The following is a 25,418-nucleotide window of genomic DNA, read 5'->3' as shown; positions in this document are numbered from 1 at the left end:
CAAGGGAGCTGCCCAACATCGGTCAAAGTGCGACCAATTAGATATGAATTTGTATCGACTGCACAATGATGCATTTTTAAGTCATGAAAACATCAGTTTGTCAGTTTCAGAAAGCCTGCTGAAATCTGCACAGCCAGCAGCCGGAGTGTGAGTGAAATACATCAAGCACTATAAGCAAAGTTTCTCTGTGATATCTGAGAGAGGATTAGCACAAAAAAAAATTAAAATAAAAAAATCAGAGCGCATGACCTAAACCCTAAAATGAAACTCCTTATCACATCTCGGGCCTCTCCAGAGAAAGAAGCAGAAGACGCTCTGGGAACAGATGCTGATTACTGCAGCATTCGGATTCCTGCTTAAATCATCTCCTTTAGTCTTTCTCTTTGAAATTGAACTCTGTCATGAGGAGGCACTCGGGGAGGGGAAGCAAAGGGCTAATAAAATCAGCTTCGTCCTTCTTTCGTGAAGTTTTCATCGCCAATCCACTGGCCTGCAACACTCACAACCCTCTCTACTGCTCCAGAAGGAAAAGAGCTGACGTCCATTGTTTGCAATTCATTATTACTTCTCGACAGCACCTACTTAAGACTGCAGGAGGAAAACGGGGTGTGTCGACACTACACGGATACTACTTCTTAAAGGGGAATTCCAGCCATTTTTCAAAATATCTGCAAAATGTACTCCTTAAGATCTAAACAAAGTTATTCAAAGTGTTTTGATGTGTTCTAAAGGAACTTTCCGAGTCGGGATTGTTCACAGTGAGGCGGCGGTGATGGAAACATCTGAAGTATTCAATGCCTCTAAAAGCCACCTCATAGGATGCATATGGCTATGAAAACGAACACCAATACATCCATGGTACCGGTATATGCAAGACAAAACAGTTATGGCTTTATTTATTTTATTCATTTGTTTTTCTGATTTACCAATGTTTTACCTTTATCAACACTGTACGTAAAAAGACCACCAAGTTCATTTTCATTTTGATTCATTTTCATTACTTCCCTACATGACCTTGTCTGCATCCCAAAGACAAAATTATGAAGAAATGCTGGGAGATCTGTGGAATTCCTCTTTAAGAAACTGACTGACTGAATTAAAACCTGAACGGTCTGAAAACCCTTTTTGTAGCAAAACGTATGATCTCATGCTCCACACTCACATCCTTCTTAAACCATTTGTTTCATCAGGAACCATCTGAAAGTGCTTTGTGGAACACCTTCCAACTTAAACCCTGCACCCTTCCTCTCAAAACCAGCAGCCGGACACTAAGTCTCACCATTTAACTCTCCTCCTGAGATCCACAAACCATCCTACACGCACACTTTACACAGACTCTTGTGGCCGTGTGGACATGTGAATATTTTCTCAGAAGTGAAACACAGCCGCACAATGGAGTTATTCATTGCGCTGGACGTTGCTCACAGTTTTAGGGTATGTTTACTGAGAAAGACCTTCTTTCAGACTACTTTTTATTAAAATATTTATTTGGGTTGAGTAAATATAGCGCTTCGCTGGTGTTTGGCTGAGTATGTAATAAAAACAGGGCACAAGCAGGCTGAGCTAATGAGCTATCAAGGGAAATCGAGAGAGCGAGAGCGAGAGAGCGCGAGAAAACATCCAAATAAGTATTTTTCTTCTAGCAACTTACACACCTATGATATAATCTACATTACACCTACCCTTCACAAAACAAAGGTCCTTGAAGTTCAATAGGAGCTTCTTCAACAGCTACATTAAAATAGGGGGCACAACAGGAAGAGAAAGGTGTATTCACACGTTTGACAAAGATGAATAAGGCAATGAAAAACAAATCTTACATTTTAAATACAGGAGAAATGTAAACTTACAGTGAGCTAAAGTTATATATATATAGCCGTTGTTACAGTTGCAACCATTCATGTAAAAGAATAAACACTTTAATAATTTAAAACAATGATAAAGAGAAATTTGCCATATGTACACGAGATTTAAGTACTTTTGAATATAGCAAAGTGGCGGTGACTGTGATAGTAAACATGAAACATTAGGATAAAGCAGTTCAAATTATTTAAATTATTGCCCCTTTTTTGACTTATTGCACACACAATTATTATTACACCTATGAACAGATCGGTATTGAGTTTTGCACAGATGAAGCACACTTTGTGAATCATACACTGAGGGAGGAGTTATAGATTTGATGGCCACAGGTAAGAAAAACCTATCATATAAATCATATAACACATATTTCTCAAACAAGTTGGCCATTTCTCCATAGCATTCTTCCTCATGTTCACCATTTCACTAAGAATTCTGGAGGGCGCTGTAGATCAGCAGCCACCTGGACCTCCACAGGTACACCTTCGTCCAAATTCTTACATCCAACGTAATCTCTCTGCCATCGAGACTGAACTGCATGTGTCAGTGATCAGTGTTGACGTCCTTTCCACAACCTGGCTCAGGTCATTTGGAGGTGATTACAGGGACACGGCATTATGCAAACATGATGAGAAGGTTTTGATGCAGGGACATCACTGTTTATAAACAACAGAACATTAAGGTGATGATTGTGGGCAACTAACCACGTCAGGAAGGAGGGAAGATCTTAGTAGTTCAACAACATTTGTGCCCGTCAGGCCACCAGTCTTTATGGCATGCTATCATGTCCAGCTACCTCGCAATATTGTTTAAAAAAAAAAAAAAACAACATCTTTACAACATCCTCAGCAAAGTTGCACCACAATACTGAAGAACAGTTCTGGGGCTATTTCAAAACTGTCTTAGTCCACTTGCATCTTGCTACATACAAAATGCTACATTTCCCACAGCAATGTTTTGTCATTTAATTTTGAAAAAATATTTTCAATACAGTAATTCACAGCAAATGCTGCAGAAACGTTCAGGTGAACACATTTGTGGGAGAACATCTGTGAGTGGTCACAACATGCACAGAACATTCAGCAAGAACATCTGGGATAGGCCTTTGCGCTCACAGTCCATTACACACACATAACACATACTCTTCTGATTTGTAAGCACACTAATTTGCTGAATATCTGTAATATGGTTTTCGTTTGAGCTTGTTTGTTATGCTGCTGAATACTAATAAATGAATTGAGGTGGGTTTTTTGCATCTTCTAATATAGTGTATGAGCATGAGGTGTGTTTCTGATCTTATTACTCATGAAGTTATTATGCACTCCTAAGCGTTCAGCTCGTGATGTCTCTAAAGCACTACTACATCGGGATGGTTTCTACTGAACCTGAACCGAGACTTGATAAGTCGCATTTTGTGGCATTTTCACGAAAACAAGATTAGCTTTCAAAAGACTACAACCTAATGAGTCATGCTTCCACATTTCCAGCTAAATCAGCACCATCTGTACTCACCATGTATCAAAACACAGTGACACTAAAATCAGTGCAACACAGAAAGGGCCGCTATTCACTGAATACTCGCAGGTACTGAGAAATATTTAATGGATGAAGATGAATTCCTTCCAGGTAATCCGAATTCAAAGAAAAACAACTCTCCAGAGAAAAGTCCACACCACAGCCTCCACTCCACACCACACCTGCATATCAACCACTTTCTGATAACGTTTTGTAGCAAAGCTTAAGAGCATCTGCAAGCTGAGGACAACTGTGGATATTTCTTCAACCTGACTGAGAGTTATCACTCCTACTATCAGACAGAGAGTCTGGTGACAGCTACAGATGCAGAGCAGATATCAGGCCACTCGGGCTTCAGCTACATCAGCTGATTTCCATAAAGAGAAGCACTTTATTATTTCCTGAAGAGCACAAATTCTTTACGGCTATCGCAGGATCTGACCGGCTGGCTGCAGCTCAGATTTCCAATGCATATCCTAAAACACGCAGTTACCTTGCAGAAAAAAAAAAAAAAGGAAAGCTATTCTACTATTTTTTCTTTTTTATAAGAGCAACAGGGTCTGTGTTACGAAGTGAAATCGTATGACTGCTGACAAAGTCTTAATCTGGAAAAAACTAAAAAATTGTCAAGACTGTGTCAAAAATAAAGGCTCATGTTGTATCATGTTGCGTTAAAGGCTCATAAGTATCATGTTGTGTTACCAAAAAAAGACTGGCCTACACAAAAACAAGGACAGCTCTTCTGAAATAATACTTCCTACATGTAAAGTGAACCATGTACCTGCAATCACTGACACTTGACTGTACATCCCTCTTGAATACATGAAACAAATTATTCCAATTAACAAAGTTTTCCCCCCAAGACGTTTTAAGTGTATATAGACGCATCTTAAAGACAAGTCTTGGACTTCTGCCTTAGTATGGCTGGGCGTGTACACATGCGGCACAAAGGTCCCTTTCACGGTAGGTCTGCGATGTCTGGACAACTTAAATGCTTCAACAAAGTTGTACGCTGCAAGCACACTGCAGGGCTCGTGTGGTTCGTGCATGAGGCCGTTTTTAGCCATGTCCACTTGTAAAACTTTGGAGGAAAACCAGCGATATCTATAAGACATCCAAAGTTCAGCAGCCATGACAGCAGGCCTATTTATAACTGGGGTTGGTGAGGGGGGGTCCTCTATGTTTGGGACTAAAAGTTCACACGGGGGAGGAGAGAGAGAAAGTTCTCCCTCTTACACTGTTTACACAACATTCGAAAATGATACAAGGTGCTCAGAGTTCCACGCTGTAACTCACAGACGGAAGCTTTGAGAATCTCCACGATTAGACAAATCTCATCAAGGAAGAAGTAATAACAGAAGATTTAGCTTCTTGACTATGGAGGGGAGGGGAGAACGTTACGCTTCTCATCACCTGCTTAAATTCGGACAAATCTGAATATGGCAGAACGTAATGAAGCCAAAGTAGACCTACAGCTGACTTCACGGGGGTCAATTAGTCACAGCAAGCAGCAGCACAACAGCTGTAACCCTGTAGTGCCACAAGTATGTGGACACACTACTAGAAGCAGATGTGATCGGTGACCTGAGCCTCTTGTGAGTTTATTTTTACAGTAAATTATAACATGCGTGCTAGACTTCTTTCTACCTTGATACCAGGGTCAGCATCCACTACAGGTTCTCAGGTGTCCTGCAGCAAAATATGCAGGTTTTGCCTTGTATATGTCTTCAATCATTTCAATGGCTCTGGAGTGGTGACACCTCACACTAGTAGCTATCAGCAAAATGTCAAAGTGTAAAACTGAGATCGTCTCATAGCAAGCTTCCCTGACCCTATAGTGTATAAACGAATAAACAAGCTGACGCAATCATCTTTCTCCTCCAATTTCAGTGGATCTATTGGAATTCCAGATTGTTCATAATATGGCAAAGGACAGTCAATCGAAATGATATATTTCAGTTACGGGGTTAATTGCATATAATAAGTGTGCACCAAAAATGACTACAGCCAAAATTAAGACATTACACAAAGCAGAGCTTTACAGATAACCAGGTAGTTTAAGCCCAAAGTCAAGCTTATCCAGTAAGGCAAGGCAAGTTTACATGATATCTTTCACGCATAGATATTAGAATTAAAATGCATGTTTTTTTAAATGATCTAATAGAGTGCAGTAACAGGACAGAAGTGAAGTAGAGCTAACAGTGTTTAGCTGAGCTGAAAGCTGCTCAAATGGGAAAGTTTTTCAGCCTGCATTTAAAAGTGTCCAGTGTCTGGGCTCCTCTGTTGCTGTCTGTCAAACGGTTCCATTTAAGAGCAGCATAGTAGCTAAAAGGTTGGTGGTGCAGGGATTTATGAATGAGGGTGATCGCCTAGTGTGAAGTCTGACAGCTTCCGAAGCTGTTTGGGGGTCTTTTTGGGGGGAGTTCAGTTAGGAGAGCATTACAGTAACCAATCCTGCCGGAAATAAAGCAGTGGAGTAGTTTCTCCAGGTCTGATTTAGTCAAGAAATGTCTAATCTCGTTGGTGTTCTTGCAGGACACACATTCCTATTAAGTAACCTTCACCCTTGCTTTTTTTTTTTTTTTAAAGCCCCAAAAGGTGTGGATGCTTACTAAAGCCGTACACCCAGTTCCTTACAGCTGTGACAGGTCTGACTGCTGGACACTGTTCTAACAAGCATGAAGTGACCACAACTTTTTTTTTTCTACCCAAACTTTTCCGAAAAGTCCATCTTAGAAAGCTTAAAATGGGAGGTCTGCGTGAGTGGGGCCCAGCAGCGCTGAGGCTCAGAGCTCCAGCTCCAGGCTACGCTGCGAAACGAACGCCTCCACACACACGGAGAGCATGTGGATCAGCTGTGAGAGAGAGAGACAGAGTAAGAGAGAACGAGAGAGAGAGAGAGAGAGAGAGAGAGAGAGAGAGAGAGAGGGGGGACAACAGCGGGCACGCTGCACAGATCAGCACCACAAACCGAGCAAACCTGAGAGCGAACGAGATCGACCGTAAGAGCAACTCACATCCTCGAAGAGCGATCCAACGTTGGCTGTGACCAGCAATATTCCCGTGCCTTGCGATGTCACTTTCCCCGCCATAACTATTGCAGGATCAGAACTGCTTCTTCGAGCGCGCTCGTGACTGAAAATCAGGAACACCCGGGAAGGAAAAACTTAGGCGTTTCTCGAGGCTGTTTCGCTTAAAACGCTTGCTGTTGGAAACTGCAGTCGGCTCTTGTTCATAACTAGCCGTGTGTGTGCGTGCATCTAGGTGCGAGTCGAGGGGTCCTTGCTGCTGCTGTTGATGTTGTGTTGCCTACTCTACTCTGTCACGTTTACGGCCATGGCAAAAAAAAAAAAAAGTTTCCGTTGTTTAATCCACAGCGAGCGCCGGGCTGTGCTTCATTTCAGCGCGGACTGTTTCCTCGGTGGTTGGCTGGGGTGAAGTGCAGCTCCTCTCGCCCGTCAGCGCCACTCGGCCACGGCCGCGCTCAGCCTGCTCAGGAGGATGGGCTCGAGTCCTGCACCGTCCTGACGTCACGCAGCCAACGGGAAGATGCAGCTCTTAAAAGGGCCACACACAGTTTCGAGCAGGGCCAAGAAAACCTGCCTTAACCCTCCCAATGAATCTATCAGCGCTCTGGGCAAGTGAAACCCTGATTAAGCCCCACATTTACGATTCACCCCAGGACTACTGCGGTATTCCAGGGGCAAAAAGGCCAAGGAAACCTAATGTTAATGTATACAATGACTTCATCACTGAAACCATGTCTGACCACTGTGTGCCTTCCGTTAACAGTGGACACTTTAAGAAACTCCAGTTTCTTCCCATTTCAGCTGATGCTAACTAGTGAATTCTTTGTGAATGAAGTAAAATGAAATACTTTATAAAAGCTAATTACACTGCATTAGTTATAGTTTTAGAACTACATTTATTTAAATTATTGTTTTAATTCAATGTCTTCAAATGATCATTTCCTAAGTAATATTTCGTGGTATATTTAATTAAAGAACGGTTTTATAAGACAAAAAAAAATTATGTAATTCATAAAATGCATTATTATAACTCACAGCCAGTTACAGGAAATTCAGACAACTAATAGTGGAAATCAGTGGAAAAGAAAAACAAACAGGAAAACTGGCACTGGCATTCGGATCCTGAGACATGAGCACAATCAGACCCAGGAAGCAGCCCGATTAAATGAAATTAACAATCATTTTTATAATGTAACTTATTCCATTTCCCATTAAAAGTATCTTAGTTGGAAATGGAATAAAACAAGCTGTAAAAGAAACACTGTAAACAAGCGAATTAATTTTTAAGTTAACTTTTAGTGGGAAGTTGAGTTAAAGAATGGCTTTTCCATTCAGGGCCTACAACACACGTCTGTTGTAACCTAAGGCAAAGTTCTGTATACCCTGGAAAATACTTCAAATAATAATAATAGTGAGATACTGCAGAGCAAATAGCTCATTTGTGCTCCCACACATCCTTACCATGATGGAGGAGCTCGTCGTTCTTACTAGAGCCATCCGTGCAGTCCCAAGAAAGCGCATATGCAGAGACTTCCAGTGTAAGCAGAACAATAGTGGAACATGTTACACAGACGCAATCTTTAGCTGTATGAATCAAATATGTTATATTTAAAGTGGGTTGCCATAGTGATGAAGGCCCTGAATTGTGTAATTGATGAGTAAGAGGTTTTGTCTCTGCGCATGGGTTTAATACATTAGGCTATAGGGTGCTTGTATTGACAAACATTTTTTTGGAGCTAAATATAGATAAATATTACATCTGTGTCAACCCCTGTTTTAATTATGACCGCACAATTAAAAGAGATGGTTCCTGAAGGGTTCTTTAGTAAATAAAATGGGTCTACATAGAACCATGAAAGAACCCTTTGCATGATTAAAGGCTTCTTTGCATCATGAGAGTGTTCTTCACATTGATAGAGAATGTGCTGTAGATGGTTTTATATATATATATATATATAGTCTTCTTGAAAAGTTCTATATGATTCCTATCTATGACCACTGGGAAGGATTCTGACCCTAGAACAGCACAAATCGCTCGGAATGTTAACCTTAACATCTTAAATCTTAACCATTTAATTATGTCAATATTTTCGAAAAATCTGCTGAGCCTTTTTTTAACTCAGCTGTACAATATCATACTTGTTTTTAGATCACTACCTGAAACACTGCAGACCTCACTGAGCTGGTTCGCCTGAGAACTGAAAGACTTTTCGCAATTTATCAGCATTCCATCTGTGCTTCCATTGATGAATACTTGTACCGGTTCAACTACTTAAAGAGCTCTAGTCATTTGTCATTGCTTGCTACAGCAGACAAGCAGAAAACAACAACATAAGGCCCCAAGGACAGTCATCACTGAGAGCCCTAGGAGAGCCTGCCTGCAGCTCGCAGCTAACACAGGTTCAGCATTCTGTCAATGACAGTTAGCACACAATATGGTTCTCTGTGATTGGTGTACTGGCTCATTCAAGTGACACTCCATGCCATATGATAGTTCACTGAGACATTGGACTAGACTGCACGCCAACTGAGAGAGCAGTGCTCAAAATGAGAACATCTCAATAAAACATTTTAAAGTAATGAACAAATAAATGCCTCAATCAATGTTTTTGCCCCCATTTTTCTCCCCAAATTTTTGTTGTGGCCACTCACTAGAAAGCTACCAAAGCTACCAAGTTGACAGAGTGAAGGCTAGCATGGAGAAGTGAATGTAGCCACCACATCTTTTCAAAATGCCAGTAATGAAATGTCTTTGGACAGCTCAATGCATATGAAGGGGAGCACTCACTGCCTTTTCAGCCAACAGACACCTGTGTTGGTTAGCATATTTGGCTAGTGGTAGGAGGAGAGTGAAGCCAGTTATGTTGTCTTGGGTCTTGTTTCAGTACTTTTTTAAACATGCCCTCTCCAACTTTGACTCACTAATCAGAGGTGTGTCACATATACATCATACAAGTGACCACTCACAGTACAAGGGGAGGAGGGGACAGGGTTCAATGGCTAGTTTAGCCTCAATGTCCTAATAGGCCATGCAAACTTTGTAATGCAGGACATTTTGAGACATGTTTTTGTCTGGCTCTAAGCTTTGGTTTATAACCCTGTTGTTTTGCCTTCATTTTCTTCTTGTTACTAGCTGTGTAGGTTTGATTACTGGGCATGTTTTGCTGCCCAAGTCAACACTTGTGTTTGCTCAATCCTTCGTTCCTCCGAGGGCTTATCTAACACACTTCACTTGAGCTAATAAGGTAAGGAAACAGCTCTTAAGATGGCATTTGGGATTCCCTGAGGGGAAATGGTGAGGCAAAATTGATGAAGGCTTGATAAAACTGATACTGGAACAGGCATTTGGACTCCTGTTCATGGATAGCTGTGGCATTGCTGGGGATAGACTCATGATCCTCCAAAGATAGCACTAATGTTTAGACAATTGTGCTTCTCAGGAGTGCACTAAGTAATCATAAGACTTTCTTATCTTGATTCTGACTTGATTCTCTATGGTATCCTGTTATCTATGGCAAAGCACAAGAGTACAGACATGATTTGGGCTTCAACGTTACTATTACCGCCATTTAGAGCTAAGCAATATGTAAGCTACAAAAGTTTGGTGTGATTTAAGCATGCAGTTTGCTAGATTTTAATCGGTGGACCCTCAATTAGCCTCATAGCTCTAGTTTAAAACTAAGGAAGCAAACCTCAGACACCAAATATGGCCTGACTGTGTTAATGGAAAAACTGTAAGTTCAAATTTTCATATCAGAATCAGAATCAAGCTTTATTGGCCAGGTATGCTATGCATACAAGGGATTTGGTTTTGGTTACAGGAGCTCACAGTGCACAGGATCAGACTAACATTTACATGTAGAGAATAAAATGAAAATAAATATAAATTCCTAGTGTCACTCACACACACACACACACACACACACACCGACATACCTGTAAACCTTACAATGTGCAGTATGAGTCTAAAGTTAAAGTGCTGAGTGCAGCAGCAGTTAAAGGGTGTAAAGTGGCAGAGAAAGGGGTCAATGAGGTGACAGTCAGATAGGTGGGGTAATAAGGCAGATAAGTGGCGTAATATATCTAGTAAGTAAGATGCTAGAATAAAAATCGGTTTGAGATGGCAATTCCAGAAGATTGGAGTTGAACTTGATACTATATACCAGTATTTTTGAAGTGTAGTATGAAGCTGGAATATTGTTTATGTGTAATATTTTAACTGTTCAAGAGAGTGACGGCTTGTACGAAGAAGCTCCTTTGTAGCCTGGATGTCCTGATTTTCATCTGACTGAAGTGCCAGCCTGAGGGGAGGAGCTGGAACAGGTGGTGTCTGGGGTGAGAGGGGTCTGTGGAGATCTTCTCTGCATGCTTCCTGGTTCTGGAGGCATGCAGTTCCAACAGTGTAGGCAACTTAACTCCAATTGTCCTCTCTGCAGATCTGATGATGCGTTGCAGTCTGTGGAGGTCACGCTTCGGTGGCTGAGCTGTGGACGTGGTGATGACAGACTTTATGATGGCTGCGTAGAATTGCACCATTAGCTCCTGGGGCAGTTTGAACTTCCTCAGCTGACGCAGGAAGTACATCCTCTGCTGGGCTCTCTTGATGATGGAGCTGATGTTGCTGTCCCACTTCAGGTCCCTGGTGATTGTTGTGCCCAGGAACTTGCAGGACTCCACTGACATCACAGTTCTGTCAACGATGGTGAGTGCTGGCAGGGTTGGAGGGCTCCTCCTAAAGTCCACTGTCATGTGCATACTTCAAGATTTTGACTGAGGCCTTCGTGGAAGTACAGTCGTTCATGTACAGTGAGAAGAGCAATGGTGAGAGAACACAACCCTCTTAGTACAGGAGCACCTGTACTAAGGGTGTTTGAGGTGATCTTGGGTGTTTGAGGTGAACTTTCCCAACCTCACCTACTGCTCTCTGCCAGTGAGGTAGTTGGTGATCCACTGGCAGGTGGGGCTTAGCACGCTGAGTTGGAGTAGTTTGTTGTGTAGCTGTCCTGGGGTGATTGTATTAAAGGCTGAGCTGAAGTCCAAGAACAAAATTCCTACATACGTTCCTGGGTGTTCAAGCTGTTGAAGAATAAGCTGGAGTCCTATGATCACTTGAGTCCACCAAGTTGTTTGCCTGGCATGCAAACTGCAGGGGGTCTAGCAGAGGATCTGTGATGTTCTTCAGATGGGAGAGCACAGGTCTTTCAAAGAATTTCATGACTACAGAGGTCAATGCAACGGGTCTATAGTCATTCAATCCTGTGATGGTTGCTTTCTTGGGAATTGGTACTATGGTGGAACATAAAAGATGCCTTTAAGGTAAGTCCTCTAAACTTTTAGACTCCCCCTCTATACTGGTATATGTAAATTATTTAAACTTTTAAGGTAATTTTCAGCAACATGCTGTTGTAGTGCTTTTGGATGAACATCTAATCTTATCAAGGTCATATATAGAGTATGCTGCTTGTGATCTTTTATAAAATGTTATGAGATAAATGAAAGTAGGTTGTTGAGTGAAGGACGTGATTATCCCCCAGCGAGAAGGCCATTCTTGTGGAGAAGGCACTAACACTTACAGAATGCCTCATTGAGATTCTGCAAAGGAGAGGGGGAGATTATCAAGCTACAACAAGGTAAGTGCCTACAGCTGTGTCTGGCAGCGCAAGTGTGTTTGTGTTGGCTGCTGCAAGTACGATACCCTCAATCTAGCCTTGCTTTGCTTGTACTAGCCTCTTAAACCACAAAAAAGAAAGAAAATGTAAGTCTAAGATAACCTTATAAATAAGTTTAGTGACTTGTTATTTCTAAAAAGCTGTTCAAAGACAGCACTACAGTTCCTGATGAGATGCTACTTGTTTTGCAAATTCGAGATACAGTGCTGTGAAAAAGTATTTGCCCTTGAGTTCTTAGATTTTTGCATGTTTGTCACACTTTACTGGTTCAGATCATCAAACTACTTTTAATAATAGACGAAGATAACCCAAGTGAACACATAATGGTGTTTTTAAATGCTGATTTCCTTTATTGTGGGAAGCCCTACCTGTCCTGATGTGAAAAAAGAAATTGCCCCATAGCTACTAGATCAACCAGTCAAACCAAATTCAATTTAAATACAACCTGTCTGCCAATGTGAAGAGGCACATAATGCCATGTTCTAAAGAGATTCAAATACACATGCAAAACAAAGTCATTGAATTGGGCCAGTCTGGTAAGAGCCATTGAGACTCCAGCAAACCACAGTGTGAGCCATTATCCACAAATGGAGACTTGGCACAGTGGTGAACCTTCCCAGGAGTGGCTGGCCTACCAAAATTTCACCAAGAGCACGCTGACAACTGAAGCAGATCGAAAAAGAATCCAAACAAATATCTAAAGAATTGCAGGCCTCACTTCCCTCAGTTACGGTCAATGTACATGATTCCACAATAAGAAAGATAGTAGGCATCCATGAGAGAGCTGCAAGGTTCGAACAACTGCTGACCAAAATGAACACAATGGCAAAATCATCTTGATTTTGCCAAAAACATCTAGATAACTCTATAGACTTTTAGGATAATATTCTGTCAAATGCGAAACATTTTGACAGACAGCAGCCCTGTTAATCCCTGATATGGTTTAAATGATTTTTACATCGTTGCATTTTGTTTGTATTTAAATATTTCACAGTGTCCCAACTTTATTGAAAATTTGGGTTGTATCTCCACCATTTTAATAAACTACATACCATTTTAATAAACTACATACTGACTCATGGAAATAGTTTAAAATGACTGTGAATAAAATCTGTTTACATCAACATTTGAGATGGTCCTGATACTGACACAGATATATACATTGCCATACATAGATATGATACATTGACACTGAATATGGCTGATATTGATTCTTATCCAATTTTTAATCAACTATTTCTTTACCATTAAAAAACACTAAGCTGTAAAATGAACTATCTATTTGAAGCTATCATGCTGGAACTACTCCAACACTCTAGTAGCCCACAGAAAGAAATACACGGCAAGCAATATGTGTGGTCTTTCAGAATAGAGTTGCTATAGAATTGGTTCAGATTAATTTTTTTTTCCCTCCTATATTCGATACTTTCTGATACCCACTGATACTGATATCCCATCTTTAGTTAGCATATAATGAAGTTAAGAATATTTTCGCTTCTCTTACAAAGTTTTCATGTTGGTGTACTATGATGAAGGTGAAAATATTTTTCAGGACACCCACTTGGTTAAAATGTAAACAAATCTGAACCCTTTGCCTGGATCAGAATGGAAAGAGGCACATTAGTCAATTCCCTTATTGAGGGTAAGCGAGTGGGAAGAGTGAAGAATGAATATAACAGCCATTTATATTAGGTAAGCAACTACAAATGCGTCTATGAATTTATCTTGGTAGTGCTGTGCCATGGCTCTGCCTGGACTCAACAGTGGGAGAAAGAACGAGGAATAACACACGTGAGCCAGTGGAAATGGGCCTAAAAATAAGGCAGGCCCTCTTTGTGTACAGTCTGATAACACTCTCAGGTAATGTGTTCCATCAACTCCTGCAAATAGTGCAAATACTACACTACTGGCCCTGAACAGGATATCCCACTGGGAAACACACAGAGGAGGGGGAAGGGGGAAAGAGTTTCAGTCTGTGTGTGTTTTTGAACATCTCTCCTTCATTGGCTGATAGCAGACTGTGACTGGGGCTCTAAACCCTCCCCCAGCACTCTGGGTAATGGAAAAAATGATGGAGGAATTCCAGTCTGGGAGCAAAAATGTGAACTTCGACCCTTGTCCCTCCACTGTTCAAATTCACCCTGCTGCCAAGAATAGAAAAACCTGAAAATTATGACGCTTGTTTTTATTCACACACTGATTCAGCTTTTTTTTAAAGTTTTCATGGAACAGTCCAGGACTGTTACAAATTCATCTTGTTCGTTTTCTCAGGCTAAAGCTAGTCATTCACACCAAGTTAGAAAGGCATACTTACTAATTTGGAATAACTCTTAATATAACTGTGTTAAGAAGCAAGGTAAATGAAGTCAGACTAGCTGTGCTTTGCTTGGGGCTAAATTTGGGTCTTGCTGCACCCAGCCTCTTTATTACACACACTATAAACAGTGCATTGGAAAAACAAACACACTTCTGCTCCACAAATCAGGATGTGAGTTCTTGTGAAGCCAGGAATGAGTCTTTGTTTTCAAATAGTCGCCAGTTTGTGTGTGGGTGTGAGTGTGTGTTAGCGTTCTGTGTTGGCCTCTTGTTGCTACATGGAAAAATGATTTTTATATGTGTTTGTCCCTTTGCCCTGGCAAGCGGGCTGGCGGAGGTCTGCCCTCAGCCGCTCACTGGCCTCTTTGTTTTAGTGTCTTAAGCTAAAAACTCCAGACCGAGGAGCCGTCCAGAAAGAGAAGTGACCTCCAAACAACTTCCTTTCTCTCTATTACTGGTTTCTTCTGAACACAATTCGCCCCATGAGTTTTGGAATGATGAAGACTGGGGGAAGGATGGTGGGGGGTGGGGAGCAAGACAGATAAACAGAGGGGGAGTGAGATTAAGAGAGAGAGAGAGAGAGGGAGAGAGGAGCAGAAGAAAGAGAGAGAGGGAGAGAAAGGAGAGAGGAGATGAGAGGAAAAAGAAAGAGGAAGAGAGACAGATGGACAGTGGGGCAGAGAGAAACAGAGAGCGACAGAAAAGCGCACAGGAAAGAAGGAAAGAGTGAAAGAGAGAGAGCGAAAGAGACACATAGAGTAAAACAGAGAGACAGAGTGAGAGAGAGTGAAGGAGAGCAAGAAACAATGAAAGAGAAGGAGAGCAAGTAAGAAAGAAAGAGTGTTCTAAAGGGGAATCACTATAAATTAATGTCGGAAACATCACTTGAGAGCCAAAAACAGGTTGATCTGAAAGTAGTCTCTCCCTCTCCGCACTCTGGCCCCTCCTGTTCAGCAGAAGCCGCCTGTGTGTCTATTTTCTGACACCACAGGCACCAATTAACCCTGCATATGATTCCAATTTGGGCCGTCCACAAAGCCCCTCTCTCCCTCTCTCCAGCTCTGGAAGTGGCCTTAAATCATGGACATATTTCGGTATTCCTGTGGGCAGGCCCACTGTAGCCCTCAGAGTGACTGTCCTATTTCCACCCTCTCGCAGGAGCAGGCACTAATACTCCCCCACCACCATCCCTCAGTCTCTACAGTTAATTTAGATCATGCCATTCTTGTGGGAAAAGTGTCAGTTATTTTTGATTGTGAGGGTGACAACTGTGGCCTAAATCAGATTTAGTCAGAAACGTAGACCTGACTAGATACTAATGCTATGCTAATGGACGAGGCTTCTGGGCTACTTTCAGAATAGCCTAGTGACTCCGTCCTGCTGGCATGTCGGCATTTTTAAAAATGCAAGAACTACAGACAAAGGTCAGGATTCACATCACCACCATGTCTGTTTTTAGCTGTGTGATGTGCCTTTGTCTATTTTTGCTAGATATGTCATACAGTGTTAGGCACTATGGTAGCAAATCTGTAAGATATTACCTAATTGTGTAAGGATTTAGACATGCAGTTTACACAACGCTAACTGCTGAGGTACAGGCTGTCATTAATTGCAAGCAACTTTAGCCTTGTAGCTCTAGGCTACAAGACTACATATGTCTTGAATTGCCACTTTAACTCTTTCATTTACAAGTTATGTGCAGGTTTGTATGCACAGTTCTCCATTTGAGTGCTATGATCTAAAAAAACATCCTTTTGGTCATAAATTCTACAGAATATACATTTTCTCACAGAGTGTAGAGTTAATGCGGGTCCCTCGGCCGTGCTCGCAGAGAACACAGTGTAGGTCCTGATATCAGATGTACAATGTATTGTATTACTACAGCATTGAGGCTTGTGCCATCTAGAGGTGTGCATATGAAACCAGACAGTGCTATAGAACTTTTTAAAGGGCATAGACATATTTATTTTCCTCACCTCAATGAAATAATAATGTGGTATGTAAACACTGTTCTAAATGAGTTTCAAAACATTGTAATCATGGCATAGTCCACACCAAAACTGAGATACAAAATCAGTCTGAAATAATTTTTTTTTTTTTTGTGATGTCACAAAAACTGACTCATTTACAGTACACACAAAAGTCAGAGACCACCCTTCAGGTATCTAATTTTGAGTCAAAACGGTGATTAGGTATATATTATTGCTTTTCAGATGATATTTCTAGAGTTTAAAATGTATTAAAAGATACTCTTTGACTCTAACAACCACACAAGACCTGGTAGACCACCAAAACGGTCAGCACTGGATAAACCAGGGGTCAGTAACATGCTGCTCTGTTGCGGCCCCAAAGCAGAATTACATTTTTAGGTGAAAATGAAATAATCCTCTTTCGCAGTAAAATAAAAGTCTGCTGGTCGTTCTAACACCAATTTTGTCTGTAAGTCGTACTTTAACCCTGAAGGTAGGCACACAGACTGCTTGTCACCACAGCAATGCAGACAACAATCTCGCCTAGCTAGCAGCTAATGAAACAGCAAAAGAGAGATTTAAGACAAATATCAATCATTTCGAGATGAATGGACTTAAGCTGACTTCAGGCTCGTAGAAAAATCAAACATTGAGAGAGATGTGAGAAAAGTCTGCATCTGTAGCTGAACTAAAGCTTAAAGCAGAGCCAAGTAAGTCTGAGTTTTCATTTATATGATATTTTTAGCCTTTAGTAGCACGTTAGCACATATTAAGACATATTGTCAGCCAAGATGGGAAAACATTACTTCAATAAATGGACATTAAATGTTGTGGCTCCCAAGATGGTTTGATTTTTGTTGAAAGGACAAAAAGGCTCTTCTTAATATTTGGGTTGACGACCCCTGGGATAAATAATACTGAAAGCTTTCATCTTTGACAGAGAGGAGAAAATCAAGCTCCACACTTGCTTCAAATCTGAAAAAGTGCACAAGTGTTTCTGTCCATCCTTTCACTGTGAGAAGACATCTTGGCGCTGTGGGTCTGAAAGAATGTGTAGGTGTGAAGAAGCTGTTACTGCGGAAGGGGAACAATTGCTAATCACACAAAGAAGCTGCTGGTGTTCTCAGAACAACGAATTGGCCACCCCAGAGTCCAGACCTTAGCATCACTGAGTGTACATGGGATTACTTGGATCGTCGGAAGCAGAAAATGCAACCAGCCTCTAAGACTGAACTTCAGATGTGTGAAAAACACGCCTGCAGATTTCGTTGTGATAATGTTATATGTTTTCTGCTTTTTTTTTCCAGACACTGAAATAACTTGTACTTCGAGGCTGTTTGATTGGAATGAAGGGTGAGCTCTGACTTTTGCACAGTATTGTAACGTATTTATATATAACCTATTTAGTTTATAGCAGTTCAGCTCACCAGTGACTTTAAAGTTGTAAGTGTTTCAATCATTTGCATGCATCAGTTGTAAAGATAAAATGCTCTACTTTAATATATAAACCTATGCAAGCAGCATAAGTGGACCTCAGGGACAAAAATGTACCATAAAACTTGCATAAGTTACAAGTTGGGTTAACGTGTTGCTGCTTTATGCACATATAAGACATTAGTTATGATAGAGCTGAACAAGAACTCACACAGCTCTAAGGCAGAGAGAGGAAGTGCTTGTCCATGGGTTCCATGCTTGATGTCATTAGCATCAGATGAGGACATTAGGGTTTAGAGAAAAGATAAGCTTCTATCTGCATGGTCGCATGATTCCACCCGGGGATACGTATTCCTGGTATAGACTCTGTAATCATGGACTGGAGGAGAAGCGCCCCATATCAGAACGATACGCTCTGAAAGAGCAAATTATTACACATTATCAGAGGACACAGTCTTCATTATTCATTATATCAAACCACACAGACACATGTTCTCATCCATATGATAAACAAGAGGTGTGTCACTTCTTCTTAAAATACTTTTTTTTTAACTCAGGGTTCTGATACCACAAGTATTTCGATAACACAAGCACAAGTGAACTGACTATAGTTAGATTTTTTACTATAAAACTAGTTGTGATAGCCATACTGACACAAACGGGAACTGTTTCCAGTGTTCTGGATAAAACATTCCACTCTCAGCAGGTAGAGGAGAAAACATGGCCAGGTGTCTTCTTCTCTTTTCTGTTTCTGGCAGCAGTTTGTCCAAATAAAATTTGACATATTGCTACTAGAAATGGAGGATTGTTCCCCCTCTACCTGCCACAAATGGACTCCCAATCAAAGAGAAAGCCACAAAAGCAAGAAAAAATGTTTTGTGAATTTACATTATTTAAGTTCTAAGAAAATGATTTGTTTGGATTTATGGTGATTTCACCAGTCTTGTTTTGGCAAACAGACTTTGAAAAAAATGTGTTGATATCTCTTCAAATTCTTTACTAAAATGTACTGTATCGTGGAAAAAAGCAGTGCATATTTCACCTCTTCAGCTAAACCAAATGGAAAAAACATACAAACGGTACACAAGCAAAAACGCAACATATCATTTCTGAAGATCAAGACTCTGTAGACAGAATAACCAGCTGTGTGTCAGATGTTTCTCAGTGGATGTTGCAAAATGTTCTACAATTAAATCATGGAAAAAACTGAAATACTGATCATTGGTACAGAAACTCAGAGGACAATGATTTGATGATGAAGGATGAAACCTGGGTGTGAGCTTAGACTCTGAGCTCTGTTTTATCCCACATGTAAACACAGTCACTAAAGTAGCTTTTTATCTCTTAAGAAACGTCGCTAAAGTTTGGCTTTTTCTATCTCAGAGCGATGCAGAGAAACTTGTTTGTGCATTTGTTACAAGCAGACTTGACTACTGTAATGCTCTTCTTACTGGACTTCCTAAGAAAACTACACATCCCTTACAACTTGTACAAAATGCAACAGCATCCTAACAAAGAACAGTGATCATGTCTCTCCTGTTCTGAAGGAACTGCACTGGCTGCCTGGATCATTTAAGATAAATTTCAAGATTCTGCTACTAGTCTTTAAAGCTGAAAATAACCTAGCACCTACTTACATCACAGAGTGTCTGTCTGTTTATGTACCGGCACGTAATCTAAGCTCTGCAGATAGTGGCCTTCTACAGAAACCCTCTGTGAAATACAGAACACATGGAGAGGCCTCTTTCAGTTATTATGCATCTAAACTCTGGAATTCAATTCCACCATTTATTAGACAGTCAATCTCAGTGCTCACTTTTAAGAAGCACCTAAAAACGTATCTCTTTAAATTTAGCATGTAACTAAAACTGAATGTCTCATGGTGTTTATCTTTATCTTGTTATTTAATCTTCTTCATTTTCTTCTGATTCTAATTAAATACTTATGATCTCTTCTGTAACTGTTTTATCACCTGTCTGTAAACACTTTGAGCTGCCACCGGCATGAAAAGTGCTACATAAATAAAATTATTATTATTATTATTGTTGTTGTTGTTGTTGTTAATTTTTCCACAGTTACTACAGTGCTATATAAACATCACACACGCACACACACACACACACACACACACACACATACAGGTCCAAATTTGCTTTCCTGCATTATGTGGGTTTAAATTTTGCTCACAACTAGTAGACTGTTAGAACAGCTCAGTATTCTAATGTGCTGAGGCTAACGCAGCAGTTATCATTAAAGACGGAAAGCTTTGTACATAAGAGTCTTTTATCCAGGTCGGTCTGCTCCTTCTGAAGTTGGGCTTAGCGGACACGAACTCTTGGCCCAGCTGAGGAACGGAAAATCATAAGATTGTTCCATCTTGTGACAGATGGTCAGTCATTCTGCCACTTATTTTGATCACACACACACAAAAGAACAATCTGTCTCTCTCTCTCTCTCGCACTCTTCCTATGAGACATTTTCATTCACAAGCACCTTTACAAATGATAAGGCATGGGATGAGGTGTTTCAAATGTTATTTCGGGGGCATTTTTAGAGTTTATATATTATATTTTTCCAGTATTTTTTAGGATTTTAATTCTTCTAATGAGTGTGTGAGTGACTGTCTGTGTCTGTCTGTCTGCCCGCCCTGCGATGGACTGGCGACCCATCCAGGGTGTATCCTGCCTTCCGCCCGAAGACTGCTGGGATAGGCTCCAGCACCCCCCCGCGACCCTGACGGAGAAGCGGCTTAGAAAATGGATGGATGGATGGATTCTTCTAATGTACACTGAAGTCCAGTTATCTTGTCACAAGAAGAGAACAGACCTAACCCTGATAAATGCCCTGATGAATCATTTCAGTGACACTCTTTTTATCAACCACACTTAGCTCATCAGTAAAATATATTATTATTGTTATTCTACTTTTCATTATTATCATTGTCCAGTAACAGAAAAGTATGCATTTCAGTTTTACCTTCATCTTTTCAATCTGGTTTTTGCAACCAGCTTGTTAAAGGTGCTGGTAACTGTGAATATACATCCATCCATCCATCCATCCATCCTCAACTACTTATCCGAGTCCAGGTCGCAGGGGCAGCAGCCTAAGCAAAGAGGCCCAGGCCTCCCTCTCCCCCGCCACCTCCTCCAGCTCTTCCAGAGGGATACCGAGGCGTTCCCAAGACAGTTGAGAGATATAATCCCTCCAACGTGTCCTGGGTCTTCCCCGGGGTCTCCTCCCCACTGGACATGTCTGGAACACCTCCCTAGGGAGGCGTCCAGAGGCCATCCTTATCAGATGCCCAAGCCACCTCAACTGGATTCTCTCAATGTGGAGGAGCAGTGGCTCTACTCCGAGCCTCTCCCGAATCGCCAATCTTCTCACCCTATCTCTAAGGGAGAGCCCAGCGATCCTGCGGAGAAAGTTCATTTCGGCCGCTTGTATACATGGTCTCGTTCTTTCGGTCACTACCCAAAGCTCATGACCATAGGTGAGAGTCGCAACGTAGATTGACCGGTAAATTCATAGCTTCACCTTCTGGCTCAGCTCTCTCTTCACCATGACCGGACCGGTATAGGGTCCGCATTACTGCAGATGCCGCACCAATCCGCCTGTCAACTTCTTGCTCCATCCTTCCTTCACTCGTGAACAAAATCCCAAGATATTTAAACTCCTCCACTTTTGGCAAGAATTCACTCCCTACCTGGACAGAGCATTCCACCCTTTTCTGTAAATATCTGTAATCTTAATATCAATAATCTTAATGAACCTAGAGAGATGCGACTTTACAGTGGGGTAAAAAAGTATTTAGTCAGCCACTGATTTTGCAAGTTCTCCTACTTAGAAAGATGAGAGAGGTCTGTAATTTTTATCATAGGTACACTTCAACTATGAGAGACAAAATGAGAAAAAAATCCAGGAAATCACATTGTAGGATTTTTAAAGAATTTATTTGTAAATTATGGTGGAAAATAATTATTTGGTCACCTACAAACAAGCAAGATTTCTGGCTCTCACAGACCTGTAACTTCTTCTTTAAGAAGCTCTTCTGTCCTCCACTCATCACCTGTATTAATGGCACCTGTTTGACCTCGTCGTCTGTATAAAAGACACCTGTCCACAGCCTCAAACAGTCAGACTCCAAAGAACAAAGAGCTGTCGAAGGACACCAGGAAGAAAATTGTAGACCTGCACCAAGCTGGGAAGAGTGACTCTACAATAGGCAAGCAGGTTGGTGTGAATAAATCAACTGTGGGAGCAATTGTAAGAAAATGGAAGACATACAAGACCATTGATAATCCATTGGAGCCCCATGCATGATCTCATCACGTGTGGTCATAATGATCATGAGAACGGTGAACAAAAATCCCAGAACTACACTGAGGGACCTGATGAATGACCTGCAGACAGCTGGGACCAAAGTAACAAAGGCTACCATCAGTAACACACTATGCCAAGAGGGACTCAAATCCTGCAGTGCCAGGCGTGTCCCCCTGCTTAAGCCAGTACGTGTCCAGGCCCGTCTGAAGTTTGCCAGAGAGCATATGGATGATCCAGAAGAGGATTGGGAGAATATCATATGGTCAGATGAAACCAAAATAGAACTTTTTGGTAAAAACTCAACACGTCGTGTTTGGAGGAAGAAGAATGCTGAGTTGCACCCCAAGAACACCATACCTACTGTGAAGCATGGAGGTGGAAACATCTTGCTTTGGAGCTGTTTTTCTGCAAAGGGGACAGGACGACTGATCCGTGTTAAGGGAAGAATGAACGGGGCCATGTATCATGAGATTTTAAGCCAAAACCTCCTTCCATCAGTGAGAGCATTGAAGATGGAACGTGGCTGGGTCTTCCAGCATGACAATGATCCCAAACACACCGTTCGGGCAACGAAGGAGTGGCTCCGTAAAAAGCTTTTCAAGGTCCTGGAGTGGCCTAGCCAGTCTCCAGACCTCAACCCCATAGAAAACCTTTGGAGGGAGTTGAAAGTCCGTGTTGCCTGCCGACAGCCCCAAAACATCACTGCTCTAGAGGAGATCTGCAGGAGGACTGGGCCAAAATACCAGCTACAGTGTCTGCAAACCTGGTGAAGACTTACAGGAAACGTTTGACCTCTGTCATTGCCAACAAAGGTTATGTTACAAAGTATTGAGTTGAACTTGTTATTGACCAAATACTTATTTTCCACCACAATTTACAAATAAATTCTTTAAAAATCCTACAATGTGATTCACTGGATTTTTTTTTTTTCATAGTTGAAATGTACCAATGATGAAAATTAGACATCTCATCTTTCTAAGTAGGAGAACTCATAAAATCAGTGGCTGACTAAATACTTTTTTTCCCCACTGTATCAACCAAAGTCAGATGCAACAAAAAATGTTTAAATGGAGCTAAAAGCTTTAAAACTCCATTTTAGCTATAAAACTGTAAGTGTGAGACTGCAAGGTGATTGTAACCATGGCAACATAAAACAGCACAATTGCTTTTTTTTCTTTTTCTCATTTTTTTAAGCTTTTATTTTCTGGCAGCATTGCTAAAGTATAACACTCTGGCTATGAGGCTATAACAGACAACAAATCTTGTTTGTCTTTTTTCTTGGCATACTATGAAAACATGTACACTGGACAATGACATACTTCAAAAGCAAATCTGTGCAAAAACGCTGTGTGATGATAGCAGTTAGGTTGCCAGCAGCTAGCTGGCCAAATGCAGTAAAAGTATAACACTAACTTAAAATGCCATGAAGCTTCATCAGCTTCATTATCTTGATATTAGTATCAAACTACATGAATTTTATAATGTAGACATTTCATTTGGACGGCTTGAGAGCAACTTACAGCCTTACAGCCTCATACTATGAAATTTATGTTGCTGAGTGTTTTGGAATTGGACAGATTTGCTGGGGCTTTCATATGATGTAAACCGAAAGCAGCAAGCAAAAAAAGTTCACTTATGAGAAACAGCAGCTCTGTGCAATTAGACTGGTGTTCTAAACCCCCTTTACAAATTTATAGACAGAACCAGACTGTGTCTGCCTTCCAGGGAGAGTTTTATGGTTTACCCACATTTTGAACAGTTGCATATTAAGCATTTAGAGCTAATCAAAAAGAGTATGATTCTTTCTGAGACAAACCGGGCAGGGACTCTAGTTCCTGCGGTGTCTCTTTCTTGTGCATGGCAGTATTCATGTGAATTGAAATTATCTTCTGTTGCAACCCTCTAAGTGTTGGCACTATTATCAGGAGATTATGAGTTCTATCCCCGGTGATGCTACAGCCATGAGTAGCCTGGAGTCCAAGGGAGCACAGCTGGCCTCACTGTCTCTGGGTAGGTAGGATGGCTCTCCCTCTTTCCCTATCACTTAGCTAGCACAGACATCTGTTAGCTGGTGTAACAGGAGTGGCAGTCAGCATTTCCTCCAAGTGCATTCAGCTGTCCGAAGACATTGCGTTAGTGGCAGTTTGAACAGATGCCATGGCTAGCTTTGCATGACTTGGAGGAAACTTGTGTTTGGCTTTGCCCTCCTAGTGCTGGTACTATTGTGTGATTGAAGGAGTCCTAACTAGTGAGTGGAATTGGATACAATTAAGTTGGGGATAAAATTGGCAAAATCCCCCAAAAACAATCATTTTCTGAAAGATATAGAGCAGTGGTCACCAACCCTCCTCCTGGGAATACTTTCCTGTATGTTTCACCCTCAACCCAAATCTCCCACACCTCATTCAGCTAATCAAGGATTTCAGAAGGCAATAATTAGATGGATCAGGTGCGATCAAGTAGGGATAGAACTAAAGTCTCCAGGAAGGGCGCTTTCTTGGAACAGTGTTGATGATCACTGATATACAGCAATGTTGTGAAAAATGCTTATACAAAACCCTATTTATTTATTTATGTTTTTTAAATGGTAAAACACTTAATAAAGACTTGCTGTGAATGTTAAAATGTTCATCATACTCATCACTATCACCATCATCATCATCATCATCACTAACATCATAATCATCACCACTATCATCATTATCATTACCACCATTACCATCATTACCACTGCCACCACCATCATCAGCATCACCATAATCATCATCACCATTTTCATCATCATAATCATCATCATCATTACCACCACCGCCGCCGCCACCACCACCACCATCATCATCATTATCACTACCACAACCATCACTATCATCACCATCATTATTACTATTATCATCTTCATCATTACCATTACCGCCACCATCATCACCATCATCACCATCATTACCACCACCATCGCTATCTGATCATCACCATCATGATCATCATCATTGTTACCACCATCATGATCATCATCATCATTACCATTACAATCATCAGTCAGTTGAAATTGCATTTTGACCAAACTCTTTTTTTAAATATCCTTGAATGCAATGAATATGACAACAGAAATATCCTTACAAAATATTTAACACAGCGCTGCTAAATAATATAATGCATAACAAATCATCACATCTCACATATCTCTCACAATTGAACACACATATTATGATAACTCATGATTTAGCAACAACAACAATAATAATACTAATAACAATAGTTTTATGAGTAGTTAATTTGTATATATGTATAACACTGAAGAACATACT

General features: G+C 41.0%; 1 protein-coding gene across 1 annotated transcript in view; it reads right to left on the bottom strand.

Annotated features, from left to right (window-relative positions):
- Nucleotides 1-6,915, bottom strand: part of LOC108426855 (inositol polyphosphate-5-phosphatase A) — a 171,617-nt gene extending 164,702 nt beyond the window's left edge. Inside the window, exon 1 of the mRNA XM_017696653.2 lies at nt 6,393-6,915. Coding sequence (XP_017552142.2) covers nt 6,393-6,467 — 75 coding nt within the window. The 5' untranslated portion in view covers nt 6,468-6,915. The remainder of the gene's footprint in view (nt 1-6,392) is intronic.
- Between the last annotated feature and the right edge of the window lie 18,503 nt (nt 6,916-25,418).

The sequence above is a fragment of the Pygocentrus nattereri genome, chromosome 5, assembly GCF_015220715.1.
Source record: "Pygocentrus nattereri isolate fPygNat1 chromosome 5, fPygNat1.pri, whole genome shotgun sequence".
NCBI lineage: Eukaryota > Metazoa > Chordata > Actinopteri > Characiformes > Serrasalmidae > Pygocentrus > Pygocentrus nattereri.
This window is presented reverse-complemented; position numbering and strand designations above follow the sequence as displayed.